Raw genomic sequence first — 13566 nt, 5'->3', positions numbered from 1 at the left:
AAAATAGTCATTACTTACATGTACTTTGATTATTTTGCTGTTGAAATTATTCAGTACGACAATAATCTCTTCTTGATCTGATGGGGAATCAGTGCCCATGTGTCTAAAAAAAAACATTCAAAGACATATAGTCATACATAGTTATAATGCACTGAACAAAACCAGATGATTTATTAGTGGTGTCCCGCACCGTTTGTCGTAGACCCATGAATGAGGTGTCAAACCGTGCGGCTTATTCGGGAATGGGGTGCTATGACTTTTCTGAGGGGTGGGCGGTTAATTGCCCCCGCAGGGGGCCCCAAAAAGTCCCATAGACTTAACATTGAGACCAAATTTGACGGATTGTAGCAGAGAGAGCGAATTTTGTAGAAAGGTCAAATATATGAAAATATGCTGATTGTTGGATACCCAAAAGTGGGCGGAGCTGTAAACAGCCAATCAGATTTTACCTATTGATTTGGCGGAAATTCAACCTGCTGCCATTCTCACAGTAATAACACCATTGTCCCCAAACTTTTTACACTTGGTCACTAGGGGACTGCAGTTTTAGATTTGAAAAGTGGGCGGAGCCACCAACAGCCAATCAAATTTCACCTATTGATTTTTATTGGTTTGATGCCAGAGTTCCCAAACTTTGCACAGTCAGTCACTGGGTGACTACACAATCATGTTTTTTTCAAAAAATGCAAAGTGGGAGGGGCCAACAACAGCCAATAAAATTTTACCCATTGACTTTTATGGGAAAATTGACACTGCTGCCAATCTTACAGCTTTGAGGCTACACTCCCCAAACTTGAATCACATAGTCATGGGGTCAGCCTGAATGAAAATATGATGATTGTTGAATGCCCAAAAGTGGACGGAGCTGTGAACAGCCAATCAGATTTTACCTATGGACTTTTGAAAATCCAACCTGCTGCCATTCTCACAGTAATAACCCCAGGGTCCCCAAACTTTGCAGGGTTAGGCACCAGGTAACTGTGGTTCAAGGTAAGAAAAAGTGGGTGGAGCCACCAACAACCAATCAGAGTTTACCTATTGACTTTCAATGGGGAAATTCAACCTGCTGCCATTCTCACAGGATTAACACCAGGGTCCCCAAACTTTTCACAGTTGGTCACTAGGGGACTGCAGTTTTAGTTTTGGAAAAGTGGGCGGGGCCACCAACAGCCAATCAGATTTCACCTATTGAATTTTATTGGTTTGATGCCAGGATTCGCAAACTTTGCACAGTCAGTCACTGCGTGACTTCGTACTCAAGGTTAGAAAAAGTGGGAGGGCTGCCTAAAGCCAATCACATTTCTTTCATTGTTTTCAGTGGGGAAATTTTAACTGCTGCCATTCTCACATATTTAATGTCAGGGTCCCCAAACTTTGCACAGTTTGTCACTGGGTGACTATGTTCCAAGTTTAGAAAAGTGGGCGGGGTGAACAACAACCAATCAGATTTCACCTATAGACGTCATATGTTTAAATTTAAACTGCTGCCATTCTTTAAATATTAATACTAAGGTCTCCAAACTTTGCAGAGCTAGTCACCTGGTAACTGTGGTTCAGAGTTATAAAAAGTGGGTGGAGCCACCAACAGCCAATCAGATTTTAACTATTGATTTTTTTTTTTTTATAATGGGGATTTTGGCGAATAACTAGTTTGTCGTAGACCCATGAATGAGGTGTCAAACCGTGCGCCTTATTCAGGAATGGGGTGCTATAACTTATCTGAGGGGTGGGCGGTTAATTTTAATGTTTCAGCAACACTGAAGTGTGAAACATTGTAATATTGGGGCACAAGTTTTGCCACGGCAAGCACCACTCACATTTTCTTCAGGAAATGTACCTCTCTAGTTAATTTTGCAATATATTATGCACTGGTGGTTATACCCTGCAAATACCTACAGGGTGTGTCTGAGGTGTCTAAAGCCCCATCCCATTCTTTTCAATTCATAGGATTTTCCATGCAGAGAAGACTTCTGCTTTAAAGGGGTGGTTTGCCTTTAGGATAATTTTTAGTATGTTATAGCAACTTTGCAATTGCTATTTCCTAGGGTATGGAAAGTCTCAGTTATGAAGAAAGACTGGCCAAATTAGGTTTGTTTACACTGGAGAAGAGGCGCTTAAGAGGTGACATGATAACTATGTATAAATATATAAGGGGATCATATAATAACTTCTCTAATGCTTTATTTACCAAATCATTCCAACTGACACAAGGGCACCCATTCCGATTGGAAGAAAGAAGGTTCCGCTAAATATCTGGAAAGGATTTATTACGAAGAGAGCTATAAAGTTGTGGAATTCTCTCCCTGAATCAGTCGTACTGGCTGATACATTAGATAGCTTTAAGAAAGGGTTGGATGGCTTTTGAGGAGAGGGAATACAGGGTTATGGGAGATAGCTCTTAGTACAAGTGAGGGAATACAGGGTTATGGGAGATAGCTCTCAGTACAAGTGAGGGAATACAGGGTTATGGGAGATAGCTCTCAGTACAAGTGAGGGAATACAGGGTTATGGGAGATAGCTCTTAGTACAAGTGAGGGAATACAGGGTTATGGGAGATAGCTCTTAGTACAAGTGAGGGAATACAGGGGTAGGGGAGATAGCTCTCAGTACAAGTGAGGGAATACAGGGTTATGGGAGATAGCTCTCAGTACAAGTGAGGGAATACAGGGGTAGGGGAGATAGCTCTCAGTACAAGTGAGGGAATACAGGGTTATGGGAGATAGCTCTCAGTACAAGTGAGGGAATACAGGGTTATGGGAGATAGCTCTTAGTACAAGTTGATCCAGGGACTGGTCCGATTGCCATCTTGGAGTCAGGAAGGAATTTTTTTCCCTCTGCTTCAAACTAGAGAGGCTTCAGATGGGGTTTTTTGCCTTCCTCTGGATCAACTATATAGGCATTAAGGTTGAACTTGATGGATGTGTGTCTTTCCTGTGTTATTATGTTCTGCCTCTTTCCAGCTTTCACATTTGGGATCACTGGCCTCAGCAGCCAAAAAATGTTTGCTCTTTGAGGCTACAATTTTATTGTTATTGTTACTTTTATATTACTTGTGATTCTATTAAGACTCCCGCCTATTTAATTCCCAGTTCATTCAAACCACTGCCTGGTTGGTAGGATAAATAAGACCCTAGCAAACCAGATGGCTACTGAAATATGAAACTGAAAACTTCTGAACAAAAACCTAAATAACTGAAAAACCATAAAAATAATGAAAACCAACTGCAAATTGCCTCAGAATAACAATGTCTATATCATATTAAAAGTTAATTTAAAGGCGAACTACCCCTTTAATCTCTATGTACCTCAAATTAAAAGTTAACTTAGGACAGATGCTCTCAATCCTTCTCTGTGTCTGTAGGTCTGTAATGTATTTGTCACTTTTGGCCATGCATGAGCACTGCCAGGTACCTTCTGTGCATATGAAAGCCATAGACTTGGAACGAGAGGTGGGTGCTGTGGGGCACAACAATGTACAGGCCTGCTATAGATAAAACAGTTCCAGTAGGCCTGGGCTCTGAATGGAGCATAGCTGCAAATTCAGTTAATGGCTTTAGAATTTCATAGAAATAGTGTCTAAGGAGCACCACTGGCTTCTGCCGCTGGGTATAGGTATCTATGCTGAACAACAGAACAGAAATGTGACATATAAAAATTGTACATATAAATATTATGGGTTGCTTTTGTTTTTGTTTTTACTCAGAAAACCCAGTTACACATTATATAGGATACTTCAAATTCCGAGCTAGGGTTGACAAATCCGGTTTAATGTAGAAGCTTTACTTTGCGTGGCACTTGTGAATAATATTGATTTCTCCAGCACTTCAAATACAATTATCAAAAGAAACTTATTTTACTGAAGCAGTGTAAGAGAGGCTCCTAACGTGTTCCAGGTCAGACAATCTTCAGGAAAGCTTTAAGAGAGAAGTAGCTGGTACTATATTATTTTCTCTCTCCTGCCTGTCACTCACAATCTCTGCAATGGGCCAAGGCTTTTAGTTTTTATTTCAGAAATGGAACGAATATATTGAATGCCAATCTGCAGTGTTAACTTTTTTAGCTGGCACCTATAAATGGTTTTCTTTATGTTAAGTGATCTGTGGCTTCTAACAAATAAAAAAGATCAACTATATCTGAAAAGCTCTTAGAGTTGCCTGCGAGATAAAAAGCAGCAGAAACAGCAGCAGCAGTTCTTTTAATTCTTGGAGTGCAATGTTTAACATGACGAATGTCCTACAATTCTAAATATTTCATTCAAACTGTATATGAATAGGCGAGAGAGAATAGGCCTGGGTGCAGAGATATCTTAAAATTTAATGGAGTACAGCTCACAGCATTAAAAATATATAAGTACAACCTATTCCCTATAATTGGATTATCGACTGAAGCAACTGTTCATTGGGAGTTACACATACAGTACTCGTATGACTGGAAGTTTTTTTTTTCTATGCAGTGTTTATAAGGTGTAGGAACACTGTCATGGGAAAACATGTTTTTCTCAAAACCCATCAGTTAATAGAACTTCTCCAGCAGAATCCTGCATTGAAATTGTTTAAAAAAAACAAAAAAACAAAAAAAAAACCTCTTTATTCTTTATTCCCAGGGTGCCACAGCCATGTGACCTGTGCTCTGATAAACTTCAAATACACTTTATGGTGTGCCGCAAGTTGGAGTGATATCACCCTCCTTTCTTTCCCCCCAAGCAGCCTATTAGCAAAACAATGGGAAGGCAGCAAGATAGCAGCTCCCAATAGATAGTAGATCCCAGTAGATATCAGAGTGAATTATTTGCTAAGTAAACAGTGTAATTTGGAAATAAGTATACCATAAAAATCATGACAGTATCCCTTTAAAGAAGTATTGTATTCCAACCTATAATTTGTTTTTCTACAAGTCTCCCCAACCTGACCTTTCACTCTAACCCTTCCTATAAAAATCACTGTTATTTATTATTAATATTAACAGTCACATCCCATATAGGGAGGGCACATGCCAAAAGTTCCTGAATAGTGCTCTAATCTGGACTGACTGCGGGAGTAACTATTGTAGTCTTATACTGACAGCAAATAGCGATTACGCAGGGCAATGGTTTATGCAATGGTACGTCTGCAATGGTTTATGCAACATTAACAACTATGACACATAGGCAAATACAAACCCAAAGCATGACTGTAGCATTAAAACCAGCTATTAATACAGGTATGGGTTTAGTTATCCACAAAGCTCCAAACCATCTCCCATAGACTCCACTGTAATCCAATAATTCAATAATAAATAATGCAATAATAAAGCAGTAGCTTGTACTTGATCCCAACTAAGATATAATTAATCCTTATTGGAGGCAAAACTATCCTGTTGTTTTTTTTTATGTTTAAATGAGCTTTTAGTAGTAGTAGGGAATTTACTATTGCTTGATTTTTTAGTTCAGGTTTTTTATCGCCAAAGCCCAGACAGTCATAATTACATAGTTACATAGTCTTCACGTTTTTTCCACTACTTTTTTTCGTTTGTGCGGATTTTGTAGTAAATGACTGCTATTTGTGGAAATGAATTTAGTTGTGGTCTAAAAAAAATATAAAACCAGGAAATTCAAAATGTTAATTAATCCCCCCCCCCAAGGGGCAAAGACATGCAGAGCTACTTAGTAGCAGCTACCTGTCAAGGTTGCTAAACGCCAGAAACTACCCTGCCATAGACAATAATGAAAATTGACCCTGCTAAAACACACAGAGACAATTATCAGTAAATTATCAGCATTGTCTGTTTTAGTAGCAGTGACAAGTAGCTGCTAAAGTAGCTCTGTGTGTCTTCGCCCTAATGTATGGAGATCCATATTACAGAAAGAATGCTTATCTGGAAAACTCCAAGTTCCAAACATTCTGGATAACAGGTCCCATACCTGTACAATATTCACAATGTATTCCTACATTGGGTTTCACACACAGACAAAGAAACTATTTTTCTATAGGATTCCTGTTCCGCCATGTCTTTATACCATAACTTGGATCACTTTGACTAGTAATCATCTACTTTCGCAAACAAACTTCTACTAAACAGTAACAAGTTAAGAGCCAGACGTACAAGTTAGAGAGTGACAGAGGATGCAGGCCACAAAAGTTGCTATAGTTGTTTTACTTAAAGCAAGATATGTCTTTATCATAGTATACTCTGTAGTGCTACTAGAATAAAACCTCTTCTTGCCTTTCCTCCCAACCATCCCAGATTCCTGGATTTAGGATGTCAGTACAATATAGGCCTGCTTATTAGAACAAACTACATAGCAAGAACTAGGGAGGCATCATATATACTGTTTTACAGTAAAGATGTGTAGGATTAACTCCTATACCGTGTTAATGTATTAAAATATGATGTATTATAGGTTTATATTGAAGAGGGTACATGGTTTTGGCTCTGAAATTCTTTTTTAATGTTTCAAGAAATGACAAAGTCCAATTTTCTGCTAGGAAACTTAGTGCTCACAGCAGATACAGTCACATTTATTTAAAACAGTCTTACTAGTCACAAAGTACAACTTCACTTCCTGCATAATGATCTTTCCTATCAGAAGCTTATGTGCAAATTCAAACCCACTGTCATTCAAATCATAGTAAGGCAAGGAATTATATTTCAAAAATGTCATCTTAAACAAGCCTGGTCTTGATTAGAACGAAAAGGACCGAGCGACTTCTTGTTTGTACCTTCCCAAGGCAGGGCTAGCAAGTATTCTCTGTAATTAGGCAGTGAACTTCTCTGGCAATAATAATCCATTCAAAAATTGTACGTGAATAGTGAACTGTCTTGGAATTATGTTTTTCATTGCTTTTCTAACCATAATAAGTGACTTTTCTATTAGACTAACAATAACAAGGCCTTTTCCTGTCCTGTATTCGTTCCTGAATCTTATGAACATATACCATTTAATTGGTTTTTTTTATAGTAATGATATTTGCCATTAAAAATGTATTTTTTTATTACTGAGTAAACAATATAGAATGTATATAGATTTCACACAGTTTTATTTTATTTTCCTATACTGATTATTTATTTATTTATTTTTTCAAATTAAGTATAGTATGTGATTACTTATCTGGAAGCCTATCATCCAGAAAGCTACTAATTATGGGAAGGCCATCTACCATAGACTCGATTTCCTACCTCCTAATATTTGAAAAATGAAGGACAAAAACAAATGAAAAGAATGAAAAATTTTTGACCACGTCCATTTTTTACGACCACACTCCCTAAATACCACTCCCATTTTACAAAATTTGGCAGGTTATTCTTAATGTTTTAAAATTTGGCAGGTTATTATTGAAGTTTGAACACATTTCTGGGTGTTTTGTTTTATGTGTTATTACAGCTTTGCTGAAGTTGCCCTTTAAGCTGCAAGTCTCAGTTCCCCCAAGAGACCTGTTTAGCTTATTAGTTACAATTATATCTAAGTGCAGGTGAAGCTTGTTAACGTTTCTCGGCTCTCTGCCAAAAGCTACTTTTTTAATTAAGTTTGAGAAACATTGTATCTTTTTAAGCAGTGCCGGAGATCAAAGAGAAATGAGGGACTTTTCAGTAAGATTCCGGGACTGTGGGCTGAGCTGTTAAAATCTTGACTGTCTCACGAAAATCAGGACAGTTGGAAGGTATGAGATTTTAAGCCAATAATTCTAATTTTTAAAAATGGTTTCCTTTTTCTGTGTAATAGTAAAACAGTGCCTTGTACTTGATGGCAACTAAGCTGCATGAATCCATAGTGGTACCAAAAATCCTATTGGGTTTGTTTAAAGTTTAGATGATTTTTAGTAAACTTAAGGTATGGTGATCCAAATAACAGAAACATCCCCTTTCCAGAAATCCCCAGCTCCCAAGAATTCCAGATAATATATTCTATATCTGTATTAGATATGGATTTACAATTCTTATAGCGGCTCCAGTAGAGGATAAAACTTTCAAGAAAGGGTTTGCATTTTTTTTTTTTTATACTGTCACAATGTAATTTTTTTTAAATTAAATTCTTTATTTAGAAATTGTACAAGTATTAACAATAGGGATCAATATTTGTTTTACTTATGTGTTACGCGTGGTACTGAGTGTCAACCCACTCTTTTTGCTCACCTCTTTTCTTACAAAAGGTAAAATGCAAGGTTTATGAGAATTTGTACTAAGAAAATGATAAGATGAATCAAAACCAAGACATTCCCAAACACAGAAGCTAATGTAAAATTTACATTAACATTTAATACCGTCACTTCAGTACATCTACATTTTAAAAATGTCACTCTAATGTGTGCTTTCACAGAAATTCCTTCACCATGGCATATTATGACAAAAGGCCATTAGCAGCAGAAGGAAGAAAGATCAAATGTCAATTAAAAGACCATAGATCATAGGTGTAAATTGTCCAATTCCTGGCTTATCTTGAAGACATGTACAGACTTGTGCAGAGTCTTGTGGAAAAAAAATCGAATTGTTTTTTTTTTTTATACAGGCATCCAATACTGGTTGTCTTTCATACGTAATGTAGAACTAGCAAGCTGCATCAGTGAAATAGCTTCATATTTTTGAAAAACCAACAAGAATAATGCTTTTTTTTTTCATACACAATTCTATAAAATTATACATTTTACAACCTAATTAGCCAATGATATCAGCAATCATTTGTTTCTATTAGGCTTTGGTTTTCATTGTTTTCTGCTGCGCAGGCAGGTGGAACATGATTGGTGGCTGATTCCACAAGCATTTTGATTGATTGCTCACTGAACAACTAAAGCCCTGGTTTCACAGTTTGGTTTGTAAGCCACACTAAACTATATGGATCTTCCTGGCAAAACCTGAACATTGCCAAATGGCACTATTTTCTCACAGAGAATGACATAAGTCACATCTTGGAAAAACACCCCTTGCTTTAAATGCAGCAGAAGAGAGTCACCCAGTATTATATTAGCATTAATGAATACTGTTAGGTTTGTAGCCAGTAACAATACAGATACTTGAAGTTGAAATGTGGTGTTTGTTGTTTAGGTAATGCTTAAAGTATTTTATGTGCAAATAGTAGCCAATCAGGCTTTCTTAGTAAACTATCATTTGCAGTTACCAGCTAGTTAAAATGTAGCTAGGCATTGAATCCTTATGGTAAACCATCCCTGAACAGAGGAGGGGGCCTGCGACACCTCTTGTCATCAACATACAATGCTGCTTTGACATCCTTACCCTGGCGGTTTCACAACAGTTCACACTTCCAGTCATGTACTTTGAAGGATTAACACCTGCATCAATGAGAATCATGGTACCGTTGTGACTGGATCATACCTTCTTACAACGGTTTCAGCCAACACCTAACTGAATAAGTTCAATGGAACCATTGTGAATGGATGTCTGTGACTGTACTACCCTCAAGGGTTTAAATGTCGGGGAATTCCCTACCAGTCATTTGAAGTGAAGAAGCCACTCGGATGAGTGGTGAAACGTTTTCAAGAAAAACTCAGAAAAGTCCGGTTGTTTTAGACTTAATTCTACTACTAGATACTGTATTTCATGACCTGGATAAATGAGAATCTTCATAGACAATGAATCCTTATCTTTTAAAACAGAAATTAATTTACTATATGATAATACTTTATTAATTTGTATAAGCATACAAAGCAAAATGCCCCACAATATGTTTACTTATGATTAAAACCATAAAATCTGGAACTGATAACTTCACCAGCAAAATGCTCACATTTACTAAAAAAAATTGCTTTGCTAGTAACAGGCATTCAATGTACAATCATTATAAGACAGTATTTGTGCATTATACACAAGGTATGTCAGAGTATGCTTATTACTAGCAGAACATTTTTCATTACAGTACTCTGGCAGCCCTTCAGTTCAGGTATGACGAGCTGCTAAACACAGATAGAGGCAATCTCCCAGTGACAGCTTAGACATATTGTAAAACTCTTCATTATGACAGTATCAACCTTATCATGTACGTTATATTATACAGCTGAAAGGTTTTCAGTCAAACCATGTACAGTTTAACTTTTAGGGATCTAGAAAAAAGATTAGGGGGATACAATGTACTCAAATTATTTCATAGGTAAACTATGCATGTTGTAATCTGGGCATAGTCAACACACTTCATAAGGTATGAATAAACAAGGCAGTAAAAATAGGAAGAGCAATTGAATATCTGCCCGGCAATAGCTTGCACTGCAAAATGTGCTTGGGCCAAAGGGTAATCCTGTCCCCCTGGATCATGTCATTATACCTTCCTATAAAGTTTTTAGGTTCAGAAATTAACCCTCCATCAGGATGAACATCATTATAAAAGATAATTTAGAGGTAAAGAATAGCAAATAATTCACATCTAATTAAGTTCAGGCATTTCTTGTCACTCAGCAAGTCTGTTTTTCACACCTCAGGGTTTATTTTTATCGTTATTGTTTATTTTTTTCAAACCTTGCCATTCAAAATTGGAGATCTCTTTTAGAAAAATTGAGAATTAGTAAATCTACCTGATAAGTATACTTGTTCTGAGCTTTAAATATACATTCATATATGTTATTTGGAAATTACATTAAAGGAACAGTAACATCAAAAAATTAATATGTTTAAAAGTAATTAAAATATTGTGCTGTTGCTCTGCAAAAAACTGGTGTTTTTGCTACAGAACAGCTACTATATAAATAAGCTGCTGTGTAGCCATGGGGGCAGCCATTCAAGCTGGAAAAAAGGAGAAAAGGCACAGGTTACATAGCAGATAACTAGTAGATAAGCCCCATATAATGGGGGTTTGTCTGTTATCTGCTAAGTAACCTGTGCCTTTTCTCCTTTGAATGGCTGCCCCCATGGCTACACAGCAGCTTACTTATATAAACTATAGTAGTGTTTCTGAGGCAAACACACCAGTTGTAGCAATGCAGGGCAAGAGTACATTATATTGTAATTACTTTTATACACTTTAATTTTTTGGTGTTACTGTTCCTTAAAATGACTATACAAGGGTTGACGCATGGCCTCTTTATCTAATTAGCCGAGTGCAAATAAATGGATATTCTTAGGGTTGCCACCTCTGCCGGCTTTCTTCACTGGCAGGGGGCTGCCAGTGACATCACGAGGGCAGGGACGTGGTGGGGCGGTGATGTAACAGGGGTGCAGAAGAGGCGGACAGCGATATCACTGCCAGTCAGTGAGTCCTGCCTGGTTTTCTTAATTTGGCAAACCGGGCAGAAGGTTTTGACCTGGACAGCCCTCCTGAAAACCGGGCTGTCCGGGTCAAAACTGGACAAGAGGCAACCTTAGCTATTCTCAGTAGCCTTTATGGTTCAGGAATGACATGTATTATGAATTAAAGAATCCCCCAAAATCTCAAAGCTCCTCAAAAATTACTTTTGAGGGAAAGCACTTCAATAGTCTTTCTCTGCAACAATACCCCCAGACCTATGCATTTGTTCCCCTCCCCATTTTGTGTCTGTCTATTCTTCTTCTAATAGACCAGGGGTGGGGACCTCATCCCAACTGTGTATTGAAACTGAAGGTAAACCTAATATTTCAGATTATGATGCCTGTAGGTGAATGGCTCTGCTCTAGAAGTTAGATGTGTTTGGTTATAGACTGTATATTTTGTTGTAAAATTTACAGCCTCTTTCATATCAGTGAATGCATATATCCCAATAAAACCAGTAATCATCTAGTCCAAACCAAGTTGTAAAATTTGAACAATCTAATTTTATGAGGCAAAGAATGCATAAACTTTATGCTGTCATTATTTATTCAAGAAAAATATAGCAACATGGAGAAGCCATGCCTTATGTTACGGCTTCCATACAGTACAAGGAAAAAAGTCTCATGTTCTGAATGAAAAAGAACACTATACTCTGGAATTATAGTGGATATAGTGGATTTTTGTTGTTAGAGGGCAACCATCTTTATAATAAAAACAATCCTTTTTAAATATAGCAAATATTTCATAAATAAAATGTTTCTTTCAATTGTTTGTATTTTTAAAGAAAAAAAAAAAAAGATGTTAAAAAATGTGAGCAAGACTATGATTCAGCCATGACTATAATTTCTTGTTTTCAGACATTGTTTTATACTAATGTGATTTTCAAAAGGTAATAAATATGCACCTACATACAATATCAGTTTATTACTGGATAATCCCACTCAACACTCACTGGTATTATGCATAGGGCAACAGAAAAGAACTCTATAGGGAGAATTTGTATTTAGCCAATTAAACCACAAATATAGGAAAGGTACAGTCAATAGGTCAGGATATCTAGTTAATGGTACTACCAGAAGAATTACTTACGAAAATATATGGTAAATCTCTTCTGATCTTCCTTCACGCAGACGTAATGTCCAAGCACCTGGATTTGCCTTTAGCTGGAAATACCCCTAAGTAATGGATGAAAGAACAGAATAATAAAATGCAATTGCATGCATAATAAAACAACAAATATGGAGACATTTTAGACCTGTGTTTTACACAATGACATTTTCATAATTCTTAATGGAATTAACAATGGACTGGCAAAAGCAAATATTGGGGGATGGGAACATTTTGCTCAGTTTGATCAGAAAGGATTTTTTATGGACAGGTCAAAAAGAGCTGATAATTAATATTTTGTATCATAGTAACTGATTTACTAAATATTGCATGTCTGTGATGTATAATGTCTATAAAACTAATCTTAACCCCTACATTATTTTGTGTTCTTACCACTAAACTACTGTATTGTAAGTCATGTTCTGCAGCGAACTGGGTGTTTGGCTTATCTTCCCAATCTATTTCATACCATTATAATAAATTGTAAACAATGTACATTTTTAATATTATAGTCTTTTAATAATTTTACTTTCTAGTTCTCCACCTCAGAAGTATGGAATAAACTGTTATTTGGTAGTTTAAAGGGTAACTCCATCCAAACACAACTTATTAAAGGAACAGTAACACCAAAAAATGAAAGTGTTTTAAAGTAATATATAATATATATATATTATAATAAAATATAATGTACAGTTGCCCATGCGCTGGTAAAACTGGTAAGTTTGCAACAGAAACGCTACTATAGTTTATATAAATGAGCTGCTATGTCAACACGGGGGCAGCCATTGAAGCTGGGAAAAAGGAGAAAAGGCACAGGCACATAGCATATAACAGATAAGCTTTGTAGAATATAATGGGGTTTTATCTGTTATCTGCTAAGTAACCTGTGCCTTTTCTCCTGTAAATGGCTGCCCCTGTAGCTACACAGAAGCTTTATTATATAAACTATAGTAGTCTTTCTAAGGAAAACAAACCAGTTGTACCAGTACAGGGCAGCATTACATTATATAGTAATTACTTTTATACACTTTCATTTTTTGGCGTTACTATCCCTTTAAGCTTTTTGAAAAGTAAACATAATTTAAAGCAACTTTGCAATATACATCAATTAAAAAATATGCAGCCTTTTCATGATTTTTTTAATATAATAATATGGTTTGGAACAGTTACCTAAGCCTATTGCACTGTTCTTCTGCTAATCGACTATTTTAAGACTCACATGATGTCAATAAGGAAAATAACATCACAGTGCAATG

General features: G+C 36.6%; 2 protein-coding genes across 2 annotated transcripts in view; one reads left to right on the top strand and one right to left on the bottom strand.

Moving 5' to 3' along the window:
- uggt2 (UDP-glucose glycoprotein glucosyltransferase 2) overlaps positions 1-13566 on the bottom strand; it is a 121416-nt gene that overhangs the window by 22413 nt on the left and 85437 nt on the right. The window contains exons 30-31 of the mRNA XM_002942836.5: positions 12293-12378; positions 19-103 (exon numbers count right to left, since the gene is read on the bottom strand). Coding sequence (XP_002942882.2) covers positions 19-103; positions 12293-12378 — 171 coding nt within the window. The remainder of the gene's footprint in view (positions 1-18; positions 104-12292; positions 12379-13566) is intronic.
- The window catches only part of dnajc3 (DnaJ heat shock protein family (Hsp40) member C3), a 96753-nt gene that overhangs the window by 63627 nt on the left and 19560 nt on the right, over positions 1-13566 (top strand).

The sequence above is a fragment of the Xenopus tropicalis genome, chromosome 2 (assembly GCF_000004195.4).
Source record: "Xenopus tropicalis strain Nigerian chromosome 2, UCB_Xtro_10.0, whole genome shotgun sequence".
Lineage (NCBI taxonomy): Eukaryota > Metazoa > Chordata > Amphibia > Anura > Pipidae > Xenopus > Xenopus tropicalis.
Note: the sequence above shows the minus strand (reverse complement) of the source record. Positions and strands in the feature narration are given on the sequence as shown.